General features: G+C 54.4%; 2 protein-coding genes across 6 annotated transcripts; one reads left to right on the plus strand and one right to left on the minus strand.

Annotated features, from left to right (window-relative positions):
• Positions 1 to 442: 442 nt before the first annotated feature.
• On the minus strand, positions 443 to 3,655 carry TSPO2 (translocator protein 2). The gene is made up of 5 exons (XM_027603443.1): positions 3,522 to 3,655; positions 2,897 to 2,939; positions 1,482 to 1,674; positions 953 to 1,094; positions 443 to 706 (listed from the first exon to the last, which is right to left on the minus strand). Exons 3-5 carry the CDS (start codon positions 1,652 to 1,654, stop codon positions 506 to 508), a joined length of 516 nt encoding a protein of 171 aa, XP_027459244.1. The 5' UTR covers positions 1,655 to 1,674; positions 2,897 to 2,939; positions 3,522 to 3,655; the 3' UTR covers positions 443 to 505.
• Positions 3,656 to 4,858: 1,203 nt separating this feature from the next.
• Positions 4,859 to 16,622, plus strand: UNC5CL (unc-5 family C-terminal like). 5 transcript variants are annotated; one of them, XM_027602487.2, is made up of 9 exons: positions 4,859 to 4,977; positions 8,861 to 9,305; positions 9,792 to 10,092; positions 10,802 to 11,064; positions 11,735 to 11,836; positions 12,083 to 12,150; positions 12,998 to 13,098; positions 13,261 to 13,374; positions 14,857 to 16,622. In XM_027602487.2, the coding sequence occupies exons 2-9, from the start codon at positions 8,921 to 8,923 to the stop codon at positions 15,077 to 15,079; spliced, it is 1,557 nt and encodes a 518-aa protein (XP_027458288.1). In that variant the 5' UTR covers positions 4,859 to 4,977; positions 8,861 to 8,920; the 3' UTR covers positions 15,080 to 16,622. The 5 variants fall into 5 exon arrangements, with proteins under 5 accessions (XP_027458288.1, XP_027458287.1, XP_027458290.1 ...); XM_027602486.2 differs by having other exon boundaries at positions 4,879 to 4,982; XM_027602489.1 differs by having other exon boundaries at positions 4,879 to 4,982; positions 11,643 to 11,836; positions 14,857 to 14,985.
• The last annotated feature ends 532 nt before the right edge of the window (positions 16,623 to 17,154 follow it).

Below are 17,154 nucleotides of genomic sequence, written 5' to 3' on the forward strand. Positions count from 1 at the left end.
AAAGTCCAAGTCCTAAATACCCCGGCCCTATTCGGAGGGCGCGCAGGTGGAGCGGGGACGGCGCGTCCACCCTCCCCTGGCCGTGCGCGCTCCTGCACGCATTGACGGACACGCACTCCCACACGTGCACAGACGCGTCTAACCCGTGCTCGGCAGCCCCAGGCTTCGTGTTCCCAGATAGGCACTTCACATCGTACCCAAAGTTAGTAAAGGATTTTATTAATGGATATTACTAAGTTACTTTATTAATACAGGATTAATTAATTTATATTAAGTGGTAAAATAAGCTCCCCTCCCTCCCTTTTCTGTTTCTGAAATCGAATGGAAATTGGCACGAGGGGAACCAGGACAGTGACCACATTGGGCCGAGTCATCTTCAGGAATTCATCAATCCCTGGCCCCCCGTCCCCCTCCTCCCCTCTCTCCCAAATAGCCCCACAGCCCTGCCTGCGTTCTCTTCTACCCCTCCCCTGGCCATCCTCCCTCCTCTCCTGTCCCTGGTGCCTCAGTCACTCTTCTCCCCCATGGGCTGAGGCTGATGGTTAGGACAGAGGCTGTCCCTCCACAGGCGGTAGGCGATGGAAGCGGTCACGGTGAGCCAGGCCAGGTAAGGCAGCAGGAGCACGGCGGCCAACTTGTTGATGGGATGCCAGATCAGCGCTGTGCTCACCACCAGTCCGTAAAGCAGTAGCAGGTGCAGCAGGGCCTGGGGGGATGGGTGGGGGGGGCAGGGCAGTGAGGCAGGCTGCCCTGAGAACTGAACCCTCTTCTTTCCTGCAGCACCCTGGACCCCGTGAGCCAAGTTGCTGAGGTCTGGGCACTCAACTGGAGCTCAGAGAAGTCTGCCCACCCATTAACCTGCCTGCAATCGATTGGTCTACTGTGTTATCTGCTCTGGGAGGGGGGGCAGTGGTCTCACTTGCTCCTACACTGCTTCCACTGCATGCCTTACCAGACCATGGGTGTGGGCTGCGAAAAAGAAAATCAGGACAGCCCAGCTGACGGCGAGCTGCACAGCATAGAGGCCGAGAGGCAGGGCCAGGGGCCGCCCAAAGCCCCCTCCCAGGTCCTTCCACACCAGGTAGGAGGCATAGCTGTGGAGAGATGGTGGCAGAACACTCAGAGGGAGGGTGTTTCATGGCAAATGAAGGAAGTCCTCTGGCATAAGGACTCTTGGTTACCTAAAGGAAGCCGTGTGGGCTGAAATGGGAGCAAGAGTGTCTAAGCATCACTTGAGGGCCAGCGGGGAGGTGGTGGGAGGAGCCCAGCTCGGTGAGGTGGGGGAGGCAATGGGGAAACTTGGAGAAGGGGAGGAACACAGCTGGCTGGAATCCTAGGCAGGCATGGAGGGGACCCACCATAAGAGGCAAGATGGCATGCCATCCCTTCGGAGGTCAGAATGCAGCAGTAGTTCAGGAACGGGGGCCCTTGTTCCCACCCTAGCAGGTACCAGGGCCATGGTATGAGAAATGGGTGCTCACCCCATGACAAAGTAGATGGTGATCCACCCTGCCAACAAGACTTTGTGAGGTGGGCACCAGGGCGGTTTCTTTGGGTTGTCGTACCAACCAGACATCCGATGACGGGTGAGCAGCCAGAGCAGGATGGGCCCCAGGTGGGGAAGGGCCAAAAAGATGGCGCCTTGAGGCTGCATTCCCCTCACAGAGGCAAAATCTAGGAAGGCAGACAACACGATGATGGTGGGCCTCCCTCTTAGTCCTTTCCCTGGGCCTGCTTGACTGTCTCCACCTCCTACCTGACACAGTTCCCTGGCCTGAGTCCCTCATGGGAGGTCTGGTAAGAGATGCCATTCTCCCCACCATGGGCCAGCTCCCATCCAGTGAGCCCACACTGCCTTGCCCTTTCTCTGGCTTCCATGGACTTATTTTCTCCACCACCCATTTGGCACTCAGAAGATACTGTCCAGTACTGATAATTACTTCTGAGTGCAAGGCTCCTTCCCCCATCATGTATCTGACTCCTAGAGTTCAGGTCTAGGTATGATTGTCTTTTCTGCCTCCCATACTGGGTTTCACTTGGTCAGGTACATAGCAGGCCCTTGATAGGGACACTGCCTTATGCTGAACTCAGCCAAGCTGATCTAACCCACCTAGAAGGACCATGTTCAGAAAGGCAGGAGCCAGAGATTCCCTGGGGGTCTTCTCTAGTCAAGAATGGGGCAGCCCATCTGCTCCCAGGCTTATCTCGACACACCAGACTGGCGGACCCAAGAGGCCCAACCAGCCTGAGCTGCTGCCCAAATTCAAACTTAGCTGAGTGACACTGGGCTCCTTTCTCTGAAGCCTTAGGTCTCGCCTGTTCCTCAGGGCCTAGGGAGGTCCCTCCTCCACACCTCCACTTCCAGGGAGTCCGAGCCACCAACACAAGTGCTCAGCTTTCTTGTGGACTGACTTCTCAAGGAAGCAACTGCCTGGTCTTTGATTAAAAAGTTGCCACACTCATTTGCTTGTTGCCTTGGATGTCACCGGCATGTGGAACAAGGCACAGACCCTCCTCCAGCCAAGGCCCCCCACCCCCTATCGTTCTCATTTGCACATGATGTTTCAGCCTCCTCCCCATGACTGCCAGGATGGCAAGGAAGACGGATGCGGTGATTCTCAGTGTCCTGGAGTGACTGCCTCCTCCATCCGTTCCTGTCAAGAGCCCCTGTCCATGTCCTGGAGGTTCTGGGGACAGGGCTGACTGGTCTGCTTGCCTGTGCATCTCTCTATTTCTCTGCTCCTCACTGTCCATCTGTTCATCACCGCCTTCTTGTCTCTCTCTTTCTGTTTTTATGCCCAGTGTTGGAGCCCCTCCCGCACCCCCCCTCCTCTTTTCTCCTGTTCTCCACCCTCCTGCTGCTGCCTCCTTATTCCCAGACTGGAGTTCCCCTTACCTCAGGCAGCACACCTCCCAGGCCGAGTGCCCGATGATACCCGCTGTGTGCAAAGCAGAGGAGGGTGGGGGACGGGAGAAGGGCGGAGTGAGGCTCCCATCTGGCCTGTCTTTCTCCAATGACACGGGTGGTGGCGCTGGCATGTCTACATAGCCCTTTTAGGAGAGGTCCCCCTGTTCTGCTAGACCTAGCCTCTGGAGGAGGCCCCTTGATGAAACGGCTGAGGCTTCGGCTCTGTAAGAGCCTGATCCCCTGGACCAGCTCAGCCCCAGCCTGCAAGCCTACCGAAGCCTGTGGTCTCCACATCCCGTGAACTTGCTTTATGTCCACGGGTTGGGGGGGGGAACCCTCAGATTTCCTCAGGACCTTTCTGTAACTGGGATTATCCCCAAGTGAGGCAAGCACCAGCAGCTTGGGAATGAGTTCATGCTACATGGACGCAGCCTCTGGTTATAGTCTAGTTGGCATGCTCCTTCCCCGCTTGGAACTCGAGCTTGACAGATTTTCACAAACCCCTCTAACTTCCTGACTCAGAGGAGAAAGCAGCCTCCTGTGTGACTCAGACAGAGCCTTGTCCAGCAAAGACTAACACCCGCCCTTTTCGTCCCTAAAAAGTTCTGAGCACCTCCTCCTTGCTCGTCCTTTACTCATGAGGTCCCTTTCCCAGGTTGGCAGTTCTCCATCGTTCCTTTGCCCCATCTCTCCACTTTGGGGACCAGGCACCCCTGGGAGGTGTTTATCCCATCCTCTGGCTTCTACCCTGGGGAAGGCAGAGGGGGGTGGGGGGGGCATTGCAGTCAGTGACAAGAGGCTGGGCAATCATTAACTGAGGTGAAAGCAGTGGCAGTTACTTATTTTCTATGAGATGATACCTGGGGGGCTGGGGAGTTCCCCATGCTCCTTGCCTGCAGGAGGCCAGCCCACGGTGCCCACCGTGACAGTGGTTACCACTCACTGGGCATCTATTTTGTGGCAAGCATTTCATGATTGTTAGCTCAATACCGACCATGCTTATCCCTCACGTGGTGGATCGCATTGTCTGCATTTGTCAGACAAGGGAAGGGAGGCTCAGAGGGGTCGAGTAACTCGCCCGAGAGTACACAGCCAATAGAGGAGTCGCCTGTGTTCAGTGTCCGTAGTCTGGGGCCAAAACACATCCTCTTTTCTCTGAGTGGGCTTACGCATTCATTCAACAACAGTCTTTATTCGATACCTGCTATGGGCCAGGCTGTACCAGGAGCTAAGAGTACGACAGCAAACAGCTGAAAAAAAAAATCCATCTTTGCAGGGATCTTTCATTCCACTGGCACTATCTTTCCGAGGCAGAATTTCTATGAAAGGACTTGGGCTGGCAAACAGCCCAAAGTCTGCTCTCCCCCAAGTGCAGGGTTCCTGCCAACTCTGAGTGTGGGCAGGGAGCAGATAGGGGAACACCCCGATGCTGCCAGCACCTTGTGAGTCGTTAACCCTCCCGGCGCCTCCTCTCATCTCTGTGCGGGAAACGGTGCAACTAGGCATTGTCTGAGCTCCTGGACCAGCTGCCTTGGCGTCAGCTGGGAGCTTCTTAGAGATGCAGAATCTCAGGCCCCAGCTCAGACCTGTGGGATCAGAACCCCTGTTTTCACCCTATCCCTTGTGGGGTTTGTGTGCACGCTGTCCTTTGAGAAGCTCCTGGTAGGGCTCCCCCCTCTTACCTTCTGCCCTTTCCCTCGCCTCTGGCTGGGGCAGCCACTCACCAGCAGAAGGCATTGTAGGGAGGGGTTCACCTGTACCCAGGTTTTCTCTTTCTCTGTCCCCTCCCTTCCAGACCCAAACTGGTGAGTCCACTGACTTCTGCGATCCTCAGCTACTCCCCAGCCTTGGCTGAACTTTGCCAATAGACAGGACAGACTCCCCCACCCCTTCTGAGGGCGCTGGGAGGCAGGTCATTGCCGGGAAGCTCTGGGCCACTCCTGCCCAGATTCCCCGCCCACCTCCACTTGTCTGCTGGCCTGGCGACCGGGTCTGGCTGACCTCTCTGTTTCTCAGAGAAGGAACTGCTGTTCCTGGACAAGCCGGCAATCTCTGGGAGCACCTACTTGGTAAGGTGAGCACCCCCTGGGGCAGCTGGGGGTAGGGTGGGCATTGCAATGGAGCCACCTGGGGCTCAGGGGAGGAGCCAGGCCAGCTTAACCAGAGTGTGGAGAGCCTCTGCTGGAGGAGGAGATGGCAGAGGGCAAGTGCCCAGTGGGTGTGAGGACCTGGGAGACAGTTGTATGCACTATGGAAATGTAGACTATGCTGATGAATGCTGCCCATTGCAGGTTTGAGCTCATCCATCCCGGTACTTTTTATGTGTTTCAGTAATGAGCTAGCAGGGCTTGAGTAGGCTTGGTAAGAACCAGTTTTGTGGCAGAAGGGTTGAGAGTTGCCTCAAAGGACATGAGCAGAGCTTTGCAGCAGGAATCCAGATCTCTGTGCTGGAGGAGGCAACTCCCGAGGGACAGGTGATAGCGTTCTAAAGGTCCGTTGTCTTGGGGGACCTGCTACCTGGGGTAATCTGGAGTTGGGGCAAGGCAGACTGGAGCCATGGGTAGTAAGGAGGCAGGCATGGATCTGGGAAGGTCTTGGCTACATTTATCTGGTTGCCCTACTGTAGATTCAGGACCCTTCCTTCTCCTAGGGTTAAGGGGAGGATGGAGTGAGGGCCAAGCAGCTCGGAGAGCTGTCAGCCTGGGAGAAAGGGGCGAAGCTGGAGAGAGTTAATGAATGGGCTGCTCATGAAAGGCCCCTTGGGGCCTTGGGGAGCAGTATGCCAACTGTTCCAGGTTGGGAGCCTGGGCAGGGAGACTCGGCTGCGCCACCCAGTGGGGTGGAGGGGATTTGGACTCTGGTCTTTGGAGGCCCCAGGAAGGTTGTTGCTACAGAAACAGAGCGGAGTCCCTCCTTTCTTTCATGTTAGCTAGCCACCGGCGCCTTTGTGGGCGGGGGGTGAGGGGCGTCCTGCACCATGGAACCAAGGATGTGCCTTTCAGGTCTTTCCATTGATTTTTACTTTAATTTTGTTTCTTTCTCTTCCAACTTCACTTCCTCTAAAAGTGGAAAGGAAGAGAGACCTGGGGTGGGGGAAGCGGGGCAGGGAGAGAAAGGTAGTGTTTCTGGAACACGGTCGTCATCCCCGTTCATCCTTCTCTCTGCCTTCAATTGTTGCTTAATATCCTCCCATACGTCTCCACGGTGGGGAGAAAACTTGGCTTCCTCATCTGGGAAATGGAGATAAAAATAACACCTAGCTCACAAGGCTACTGTGAGGATCAAATGAGATGGGCCACACAGAGTGCTCTGACACAGTGGGCATAGAGTAGAACTCCAGAAATGATAACCAGTATAATTGCAGTTATAATTCCAATTATCTTTCATGTGGAAGGACCTTTTGGAATGGCTGCACCAAGGGAGGCTGGCTGCTCCAGCCCCCTTTCCCACCAGATGTGGGGCCTTGCCAACTCACCCACTTCACTTGTGTGCCCTGCAAGGGGCTTGGCTGAAGCACGCTGCTGCCCTGTCTGCAAGGTTTGCATTTTAAGGCAAAGGGAGTAAAGCCAAACCTTCCTTCCTGTCTATGTTTTCAGTGGGGACGGGGGGGAAATAGATCCCACCCCAGTCCTTAATCCTGAGGGTACAGAGGAGTTTCTGCCCCTGTCTGGGAGGACCTAAGGAAAGGGGCTTGGGTTTTGTGGGCCCTGAGGAAGGAAGGAAGAAGGTGGGCATGGAAGGAGCTGGAGGCTTGAGGTGAGGCCTCAGCTCCGGGTCGGGGTGTGAGCCAAGGGATGGGGGAGGAACGGATGTCAGAAGCCTCTCTAGTGCGGAGCCTCGTGGATCCACCACGGGGATCCCCAGGGTTATGAAAGAGGATATTATGCCACCCAGAACTCAGCTACAGAGCGAAGGAATCACATTTCCTCAGAAGCTTCCTGAGAGCTACCTAAGACATCATCTTTGTCAAGATTGAATTTCCCACAGTGAGAGGTACACAGCTGGTGCTCAGAAAATGTTCATTTGAGTGGGAAAATCATGTGTGACAGCGTAGAGTCAAGGGTTGTTCCATAAGGTGGGATGGCAGCGGCAGAGGCGAGAAACTTCGGAGGGGTGGGAGTGTCAAGGGCCGGTGAGCCACGGGGAGGCGCTGTCGAGCAGGGTCAGGAGAGGGTCCAGGTGGGTAGGTGAGGCAGATGGGGAGAACAGATAGAGCAAAGGCCAGAGGCTGGAATTAGCCGGGTGTGAGGCCCCTAGCCTGGCAGGAGTGTAGGGTGTTGGAAATTAAGGGAGGATGAGGGCGGTAGACTCTCGAGGGCCTCAGGAAGGTCTGGCAACTGTATGGGGAAGCTGCTGGAAGGGCCAGGTTCCAATCTGAGGCCCCCACTGGTAACCAGGTGAGCAGGCAGCTGGCGCCCACCGTCTTTGCCCTGCCTCCTTCCAGCCTCACTGGAGGCTCCCACCTTTGGTTTTCTTTCTCTTTTTGCTTCCACGTTTAACTTAGTGTACTCTCCTTCTATTTCACATGTCCCTGGGAGCTACCTTCTGACATTTCTGGCCGTAGGTGGGGCATAAAGAAACATATTTGGGCAGTGCTTTATCATCGGCAAATGCTTTTCCCATGATCTCATGCCATCCTCACAATCACTGTGAGTGGTAATTATTATTTAACTTTTGATAGCTTTTCAAAAGAATTACGAAGTTAATATAAAATACACGCCTGGGGTGAAAAAATTCAAATACAGAAAAAAACGTTTAAGAAAACTGAAAGTCCTAGTTCACACCTTCCACCCTCTCAATTTCCTGTCTGTTTCAGTTGTGACTGGTGGGAATAGTCTGGGGTGTGTCCTCTCAGACCTGCATTGCCCCAGACAGAAATCACTAGCAGGGGCGGCTGCTGAGCACTTGAAACAGAGCAGGTCCCAACTGCCATGTGCTGTGAGTGTAAAATACACACGGATTTCAAAGACTTAGTATGAAAACAGAATGTAAAATATTTCAGTAATTTCATATTGATTTCCTCTCAAAGTGATATTTTGAGTATATTGGGTTAGATACATAAAATATATTATTAAAATTAATTCCTCCTGTTTCTTTTGACCTTTTTATTGTGGCCACTAGAAAGTTTAAAATTACATTTGTGGCTTACATTATATATATTATATTACATATAATAAATATATATTTACATATATATGAAATATATATACTTATATATTATACACACACACACATATATATGTAAAGATTTTATTTAGTTATTTTAGAGAAAGAGTGATGGGGGAAGGAGCAGAGGGAGAGGCAGAGAATCCCAAGCAGACTCCCCACTGAGCACGGAGCTCAACTTGGGGCTCGATCTCATAACCCATGAGATCATGACCTGAGCCGAAATCACAAGCTGGATGCTTAACTGACTGAGCCACCCGGGCACCCAAGCTTACATTATATTTTTACTGCATAGCACTGCTCCAGACCTTTCTCTGTGATTGACAAATATACACCTATAAATATGTATCTCTACTTGTATATAGTTCTGTTACTTGCATTAATGAGATTGGAGGATGTCTAGTTCTCTGTAACTTGCTTTTCCACTTAAAGATTTCTCTGTGAGGATCAAGAGGGTCATTTCGACAGATGCAGAAACTGAGGGACAGTAAGCAATATGACAAACTCGCTCAGCCAGTGGCCAAGGTTGCACTTGAATTTACATCCTCTAACTCCAAACCCAAGCTCTTTCTGCCTCAGGGGAGTTTAATGTGATGTACTAGGCCATGGGGAGCCATGATAGGTTCTTGAGTAACACAAAAATAGGTGAAGTTTCGTTAAAGGTATTAATTGGGGATGCCCTGGAATGAAGACAATTTGCTCTCTCACTGCAGCCAGTTGGAAACTAAGTCTCGGCCTCCATGACATTGAAAAGGCTTACCTGGCCCTGCCTCTTTCCTCCTCCAGGTCCTTGGCCTTGGCTGGCCCAGGGGTGAGGGGAACTGGCAGCATCGAGTGACCAGGCGGATGTGCTCCCATGAGAGTTCCTTCCAACCCGCCCAGTTGCTACTACTGGTGGGGGTCCCTGTGGCGAGTGCCCTCTTTCTGGTCCAGTGCCTTCGATGGCACTGTCCTCACTGGCTGCTGCGGGCCTGCTGGAAGCTGGATAGCCAAGAGGAGCCAGTGGGCCATCCCACTCCCCTACCAGAAAATGAGTCCTCAAGGCAGTGCCCGCCGGCCACACTGCCGGAGATGGCCGCCTTCTACCAGGAACTGCACACACCCACTCAAGGCCAGACCATCATCCGTCAGCTGATGCACAAGCTGTTGGTGTTTTCAGCTCGAGAGGTGGATCACCGTGGTGGCTGCCTGATGCTCCAGGATATGGGCATCTCTCTGCTCATCCCACCAGGTAACAGCACCTTCTCCCTTCTCAGCCTATAGTTCTTCATTGCATGTTGTACAAGGGTGTCACGCCTAAGGGAGCATCATTCATAGACATCTCCATAATTTTGAAAATTGTTTGTATTTTAGTATGACTTTATTGACTCCAAAGATGGATAGATTGCATATTTTTATGACAACTCCCTGACAGGTGGAAGTAAAGTGCCTCGTGGTAATGCACAGTGTGTTATGACAGTTCTCAATAAAGGAAAATGTCTGGAGCAAGAACACCTCTTGCAAATTACCACTAGTCCCGTATGGGCTAGTGTGGTGGCCCCGGAACGAACGGGGTGACCTGCTCAGGATTACGCCACAAGCCAGCTCACAGTCTTTCTCTCCTAGGCCCCCTCTCTCCTGGGCTCCTGTCCCACCTCCCCTCCCACTGTGGCCTGGCCCCTTCTGGGCTGGGGGTGATCCTGCCTGCCAGGCCCATCTCAACTCTTATTCTCCCCAGGAGCTGTGGCTGTGGGCCGCCAGGAGCGGGTGTCACTGATCCTGGTGTGGGACTTGTTGGATGCCCCATCACTGTCCCGAGTCCAGGGGCTGGTGAGCCCCGTGGTGGCCTGTGGCCCCCATGGGGCCTCCTTCCTGAAGCCCTGCACCCTCACATTCAAGCACTGTGCCCAGGAGCCCAGCCATGCTCGTACCTACAGCAGCAACACAACCCTGCTCGATGCCAAGGCCTGGAGGCCCCTGGGGCGGCCTGGGGCCCACACCTCCCGGGACGAGTGTCGCATCCAGGTCTCCCACTTCAGGTAGGCCCATCGGCCTGGTCTTCCTGCCTGTTGTCTTGGTCTGCCTCATCCTCACCTTTCTGTATGCCACTGCCCCTTATCTGTCCCAGATGGCCTACAAATCCCTTCTCCCTCCGTGGCCCTTCCTGGTCCCTCTGTCCTAGTGTGTAGGGCAGCTTTTCCCACTCCAACCCTGTCCAGGGAATATGCACCCTGCGGCAGTCTCTCTGCCTGTCTACACCTACCGCCCCAGCCCTCCGTCTAGAAGGGTCTGTCCCATCCCCACCTGTCTCTACCCTGTGCCCCTGTTCAGGAGTGTCCCTGAATTGTCCAGGGTAGCCTGTTCCCTCCAGTTCTCGAAGAGCCCCTCCCATCTCATGTCTGTCCTTAGCTCTGTCTTTCTGGGATCTTGGGCCCTTCGGCCTCTCCTTCCCACTGAGCACAACAGGGCCAACCGTGTGTGGGACCCTGCTGTAGCACAGTGGCCCTGAGCCCACCTTCCTGCCTTCCCATGCCGGAGGGGGCCTTCTGGCTCTTCTCCCCACTCGGTGATGGTCACCGCGACCTGACTCACATTTCGTCCCCCTACCTCCCCAACTCCCGCCCGGTTCTCCTCTATACCTGCTCTCTGCTGCTCTCCTCGGCTCCTAGGGCCGTGGGAGCCAGGAGGCAGGTGCACTGGGGTCCCAGCCTCCCCTGAGCCAGTCCCTGTCCCCGTCTTTCTCTGCAGCCTCTACACCTGCGTGCTGGAGGCACCAGCAGGCCGGGACGCCCGCAAATGGCTGCAGCTGGCTGTGTTCTGCTCACCCTTGGCACCGGCGCAGTCCCACCTGCAGCTGCGCATCTACTTTCTCAACAACACTCCCTGTGCCCTGCAGTGGGCCATGGCCAATGAGCAGCCCCACGGTGGGCGCCTGCGCGGGCCCTGCCAGCTCTTCGACTTCACGGGGGCCCGAGGGGACCAGTGCCTGAAGCTCAAGTACATCTCTGAGGGTGAGGGAGGCTGGAGCCTGGGAGACAGGGCGGCAGGGAGCCCCACTAGAGGGAGGGGGTCTGGGCCTTCCCCTGGGTAGAAATCTGGGAACCTCGAGTTTTTCTGGGAGACTCCTGGGCAGGCAACGGCTTCAAGGGGACCTCTGGCTTCTGCTGCTGCCCGCGGGAGCCCCAGGCTCTGCCCTCTTCCTCCCTCTGTGGTCCATTCGGCCCTGGCCCCTCTGTGGTAGGACAGGATGATGCAGGGTGGGGCGAGGGGAGGGGAGGCTTTTGTTGTCCCACCTGGCTGGGGCTGGTGTCTGAGGAGGAGTCCCAGTTGTCTCTGTCCCCCTTCCTTTGTGGCATGGGCCACTGCCCTTGCTCACAGGGTTGAGGATATCTGTGTGGTTCATGGACAGGGCCCAGATGCGTGGCTGCTTCGGGGGTCGTGGATGGGAGGTGGGAGGCCTGTGTGCTGTGTGTGTTGGAGGTGTGTGGGGCTAGGAGACCTGCTCACAGGGTCCCTGTCCAGGCTCTGAGGACTCCCATCCACTTGAGACACCCTCCTGCTTTCACTCCTGCCTCATCCCTCCCCACAGCACCCGGCATGACACCTGCCACAGAGTCGGCCTCCTCAAATACTTGTGGAAGACTCCCCTTTCTGAAGCCTTCCGCTCTGCCTCCTCCCCAGGTTGGGAGAATGTGGATGAGAGCAGTTGCCAGCTGGTTCCCCATCTCCACATCTGGCATGGGAAGTGCCCCTTCCGCTCCTTCTGCTTCCGGAGAAAAGCAGGTAGTTCAGGGGATCTGGTCCACCTCCTCCCCTGTCTCCTTCCCAACCCCAACCACTCCTCACCTGCCTCCTCATTCCTCTAAAAGGCGAGGAGCCACAATTGATCTTTGTAGAGAGAAAGATGGAGCATCCTGCCCAGTGTCTTCACATTTCAAAAGGCCTGCCTTTGGGGTCCCCTTCACTTCTCCTGCTCCCTTTTGCCAGGCCTTGCCCTCACTTACCTGCTACGTCCTCTCCCCTTTGTAGCCAATGAGAACGAGGACTGCTCTGCACTTACCAGTGAGATCATCGTCACCATGCACACCTTCCAGGATGTGAGTTGGAGCTGAGCGGCAAAGGAAGGGCAAGGCTTGGGGGAGCCCTGGGCAAAGTGGGCCAGGGGTCTGGTGCCCAGTAAGTCTAGCCCCAATTACATAATCAAACAGGTGGATGGCATTCTTCCAGGGGCTGAGACCACCTGGCCTCCAAGTTACCCTTCATCCCTGACTCACTCTTGTCTATTCATGGATGAATCCAGTAGGAGGGTAAAAGAACCAAACCCTAGTTTAAGCCTTCCTCTTAGCCCAGAGGAACTTGGATGTCAGAGAAAAGTGGTTTCTTTTGAGGCTGACTGCCTGCATCTGAGAGATGATGTGTGTCTCTTCAGTGTGGAGAGTGGCCAAGGAGGGGGCTTGAGTAGATGGGATGGGAGTTAAATATCCCACTCTCCCAAGGCGGAAGAGTTGAAGACATCAGGATTGAGAGTCTTTGGGGAGCCATGGTGGTGCCTTAGTGGAGAGTAGGCCAGTACCTCTCAGGTTGTCACCTGCAAGGAGGGACCAAGGGATGGAGGGAAGGAGACACACATGCCTGAGTTCAGTGTTCCTATGTTTCCCCTGCCCTGTGACCTCACCCAGACTTCTCCTGGTGTCTTAGGCTGCACCCTCTTTGGGCTTCATGTCACAGCTCCCAAAGAGCTCAGGAGGCAAACTTCAAGCTGGATGTTCTGGGGTCAGGGGAGCAGAGGGGAGGGGCTGCTAGGCGGAGCGGGCTGTATCTCCTGGTAGAGTAGCTCTGGGTGACAGGCTGAAGGATATGAAGAATGGAGGCGGCTTCCCCAGTTTCTTGCTCAGGGGATATCTCATGATCCCTAAGTGTGTTCCCTACCCTCTGCTGGCTCAGGGCTTGGAGACCAAGTACATGGAAATCCTCAGATTCCAGGCATCAGAGGAGGAATCCTGGGCAGCACCACCCCCTGTCTCTGAGCCACCCCCATGCAACAGGTGAGGTGGGGTTGCTTGGGCTGCTGCCGGTAGTGGGACGTTTGGGCTTCTCCCCCTGCCATCCCCGGCTCCCGCAGGCCGTGTACACCATTCGGGGTGTGTGTGGAACGGACTGGGTTTCTCTGATCCTCCCCTCTGAGAACCCCACCTCCCCCACCCCAGGCTGCCTCCAGAGCTCTTTGAGCAACTGCAGATGTTGTTGGAACCAAACAGCATCACAGGCAATGACTGGCGTCGGCTGGCCTCCCACCTGGGGCTCTGTGGCATGAAAATCCGGTAAGAGGGGCGAGGTCTGCGGATAGGAGAGGGGGGTAGACTGGGGTAGGGGGGCTCCTGGGACACCTTGAGGACTGCAGCACAGACAAGGAAGCAACTTAAAAGTTAGAGAATGGCTAGTCCCCACCCTGTTCCCCATAATAGAGCAGCTCTTTTTATTTATTACCGTATTCTCAGTACCTAGAATGATGCCTGGCTCATGAGTAGGTGCTCAATAAATATTTAAAAATGAATCAATTAACTTGTAAGTCATTGGGTACGTACTGAGTGCTTGACATGCCGTGCCCTGAGGGGTAGAAGGCAGACTATAAGATAATGTGTATAAAGCATGTAGTTGAGTGCCTGGCGTATGTTAATTCAATCAGTGGTAGTAATAATGCAGGCAATGTAACCATGGTCTCTGTCAACAGCAATCAGTTGGAGAACAATTCTGAGCTGGGCTCCGGAACCCAGACTGTGAGTGCAGTGGTCAGGAAGGACTTCACCCAAGAGATGGGAGTAGAGCTGGACCCAGCTGAAAGCAGAGTGGCTTTAAAAATCACCTATTTATTAAACATTTATCAAGTACCCACTATGTCCTGGAAAACTATGCTAAGCATTGGAATACAAGGTAAATGAGACCTTGTTCCAGCATCCGGGAACTCACACTGTGGGAAGGGGTCCAGAGAGCCTAACACAATAAAGGCAGTGCTTCTTGTGCCTTATTGTATATATCCAATGCTGCCCAGCAAGTTGAAAACAGAGACACAAAACAGCTAAAGCAAGAATAACGAAGACGTGGGGGTAGCTCTGACCAGAAGTCTGAACTGGAGGGTGCAGATGGTCTCCACCTAGGAGGTGGGAATTAGAAAGGGCTTTAGGGAGGAGGTGATAGGGAAGGGGGGGAGCCGGGACTCTGTTGGGAGGGAGTAGCACAGCTGTTTGTGGGTGTGGTGTGTGCAACGTGGGAAAGGGATAGGCTCACAGCAGGAAGGTTCAGGATGGGATTGGGAGAAGAGATCAGGAAAAAATGGCAACACCAAGTACCAAGTTGTGGGTGAGCTGGGGGGAGGTGGTGTCTGGAGTATGGGCTTGGCAAGTGCTGGAAAGAGGCTCTGGAAGGTTTTTTGAGCAGGGGAGGGTCCTGGTGAAGCCATGGTTTAGCAAAACTCTTTCCTGACTGGCGGGCAGGGTGTGGTGGCCTGGGGGAGAGGGAGAAGGAGGGGAGAGTGTTTTTGGGGTGGGGGACAAGGAGAGCAATTACAGACCATCCCAGCTGGAAGCAACCTTAGAGGCCCTGTTGTCCAAGCCCTCGGTGAAGGAGGAGGAAACCGGGGTCTAGAGAGAAGTAGCCTTTGAGCCAGGACAATCTCAGGTCTCAAGGTCCCGGGCCCTCCCACCACCGCAGGCCCCTGGAAGGCAGGTAAGAGCAGGATGAGGGCCCGCGCTGGGGGAGGGGGTGGATCCGGCCACCGCGAGCCCACTAGCCCTCATCCCGCCCAGGTTCCTGTCCTGCCAGCGCAGCCCCGCTGCAGCCATCCTGGAGCTGTTCGAGGAGCAGAACGGCAGCCTGCAGGAGCTGCACTACCTCATGACCGTCATGGAGCGGCTGGACTGTGCCTCGGCCATCCAGAACTACCTGGGCGGGACGCGCAGTGGCAGCCCGGCGCCAGTCCGCTGGGGCGCCCTGGAAAACCAGGGCCTGGAGCTGGACGAGAAGCTCTGAGCACCGCCTCCCAGCACCTCCCCCTCCCCCCCCCCCCCCCCCCCCGCGCGGGCGGGGCGGGACGCGGTCCGCAGCACTCTGGGCACCAGGGGCCCCGACACCCACGAAGAATGCAGCAGGTGCTCCTGGCCGTGCCCATCGACCTCATCAGAACCCTTCGACGGTGCCTGCGGCCACCGTGAAACCAGGGTGCCATTGCCAGCCTCCCCGGGGTCAGGATCACAACTGCGACCCGCTGGGTCCTGCAAACAGGTCCTGTCCTGGCCGGCAGGGGGCGCAGGAGCCCAGAAGATGGTCCGGCGTGACACGCCTCCCGGAAGCTCTTTGCTAGAGCCTGCCCTGTTGGCACTCCTTGGGGACTGTCCAGTCCACGGGTTCACTGGCTCTTCGTGATACCCAGCATCGGACTGGGTATTACAGGGAATCCTGGGATAGAGGAAATAGGGCTCGGAGCTTGACAAACCCGTAATGCTCTTGTGGGAGTCAAGGTGCACTCATGGGCTGAGGGCCAACTCCAAAACAGCAGTGCCCTGTGGTTAGGGCATGTGGGCAGGGGATGAACAGATGCCGACGGGGGAGACATCGGATTGTGGGCTGGAGCAGTGAGAAGGCTTCATGGAGGATGTTGGAGAGAGGGTGGGCACATGTAAAGAGTGATTCAGCCATCTTTGGGTGGGGGGAGAAGGGGATGGTGGCTGGACTTAGAGTAGGAGCCAAGAGCAAGCATGGGTGCTGAAGCGTTAAGGAGCTCAGCCTGGTGGGTGTGAGGGGAGGGGAGGACCAGGGTTCAAGGTCAGTCATGCCTGGCTGCCCACCTGTCTCCTTTGTCTTCCTTTTTCTCTCTGTCTTTCCATCCTCGCCTTGTGTTCCTCTCTCTCTGCTATTATCTCCATCATTAAACATCAAAATGGAAAAGAAACTTCAAGATGAATGTTCGTGCCCAAACTTTTTACTCTTTATCTGGAACTGTATGAGTTTTCAGTCTCTTTGACTTCATTTTTCTGCCACCATTTCCTGTAGCCTCTGCATCCCTGAATCTTTATCTCTGTTACTCTGTGTTAGCATCTTCCTGTCTCTACCGAGTCACTGTGCCTGATTTTGAAGGTTTCCGTCACTCTCTGAAACCCTCAGTTATTCCCCTCAGGCAGGTGTCTCTAAACCAATGTTATGTATCAAAGGCAATGAAAGGACACTGGGCCTCCCTATGAATGAGGCAGGAGGATTTTAGCCCATGAATCGAGATCCAGTTTAGGGTCAGGAAATAAACAGTGGGGATTAAAGAACACGCCACTAAGTCAACGAATATTTATTCACACCCTACTATGTGTTAGACTCTGTACAGAAAAGAGATTAGTGGGCTGGGGCCTGGAAAGAGACTAAAGGATTTGACTCAGTTTTAGCAATATTTTGTTTGCAAACAGGTGTTGTTAATTTTTTTTAAGGGCAGGCAAACAATCTCTGGCAACACTAACACTTTGCTTTTGTATGTAATTAAAAGATATGAAAGCTTTTTCTATGATAAACAATATTGTATAATAAAATATGAAAATTACCTTTCTTCGTTACTAACTGTATTTTGCTCAGATTGATAAATTTGGATGTGGGTATGAATGGTTTTATTTGGTCAAATTATAACACTGGGGGCAGGTTGGAGGGAAGCGTTTTGTAGATTGTGCTTCCAGGATGAAAATTGTCTGGGTTCAGCCTGGTACATCAGGGAGGTTCACTTCCCATTCTGTTAGAAGTGAGCCTTCAGGGTTGGGCCCTTCCACCTTCTCCCTCTTCCATTGTGTCCCACCCTCCTGGTTGGTGCCTTGGCCTTCCCCACTTCCTTGGCTCAGGATTGGGCTGCTAAGAGCATCTTTCTCTCCTGGAGTCCCAGTCTCTTCCTTGCTCTCCATACTAGCCCAAGACATCTTTATTTCATGTTCCTCCCTACCCTGGAACAAATCATTTTAAGAGTTTCAGGTATTCTGGAATTGGGCATAGAAGCCACAGGGGTTTCTGTGCTGGGATGGAATGCCTTCTGGCCCCTACTCTAATTCCTCAGAATGGGCTCCCAGTACCTGGAAAGA

This window comes from Zalophus californianus, chromosome 7 (genome assembly GCF_009762305.2).
Source record: "Zalophus californianus isolate mZalCal1 chromosome 7, mZalCal1.pri.v2, whole genome shotgun sequence".
In the NCBI taxonomy this organism is placed as follows: Eukaryota; Metazoa; Chordata; class Mammalia; order Carnivora; family Otariidae; genus Zalophus; species Zalophus californianus.

Excerpts from the sequence above, each read along its gene's own strand:
- UNC5CL (XM_027602487.2), top strand. The coding sequence starts at position 8,921 with ATGTGCTCCCATGAGAGTTCCTTCCAACCCGCCCAGTTGCTACTACTG. Across the intron at positions 9,306-9,791 it reads CTCTCTGCTCATCCCACCAG|GAGCTGTGGCTGTGGGCCGC; the intron begins GTAACAGCACCT and ends TATTCTCCCCAG. Across the intron at positions 11,837-12,082 it reads CTGCTTCCGGAGAAAAGCAG|CCAATGAGAACGAGGACTGC; the intron begins GTAGTTCAGGGG and ends TCCCCTTTGTAG.
- TSPO2 (XM_027603443.1), bottom strand. The coding sequence starts at position 1,654 with ATGCAGCCTCAAGGCGCCATCTTTTTGGCCCTTCCCCACCTGGGGCCC. Across the intron at positions 1,095-1,481 it reads ACCATCTACTTTGTCATGGG|CTATGCCTCCTACCTGGTGT; the intron begins GTGAGCACCCAT and ends ATCTCTCCACAG. Across the intron at positions 707-952 it reads CAGCCCACACCCATGGTCTG|GCCCTGCTGCACCTGCTACT; the intron begins GTAAGGCATGCA and ends CCATCCCCCCAG.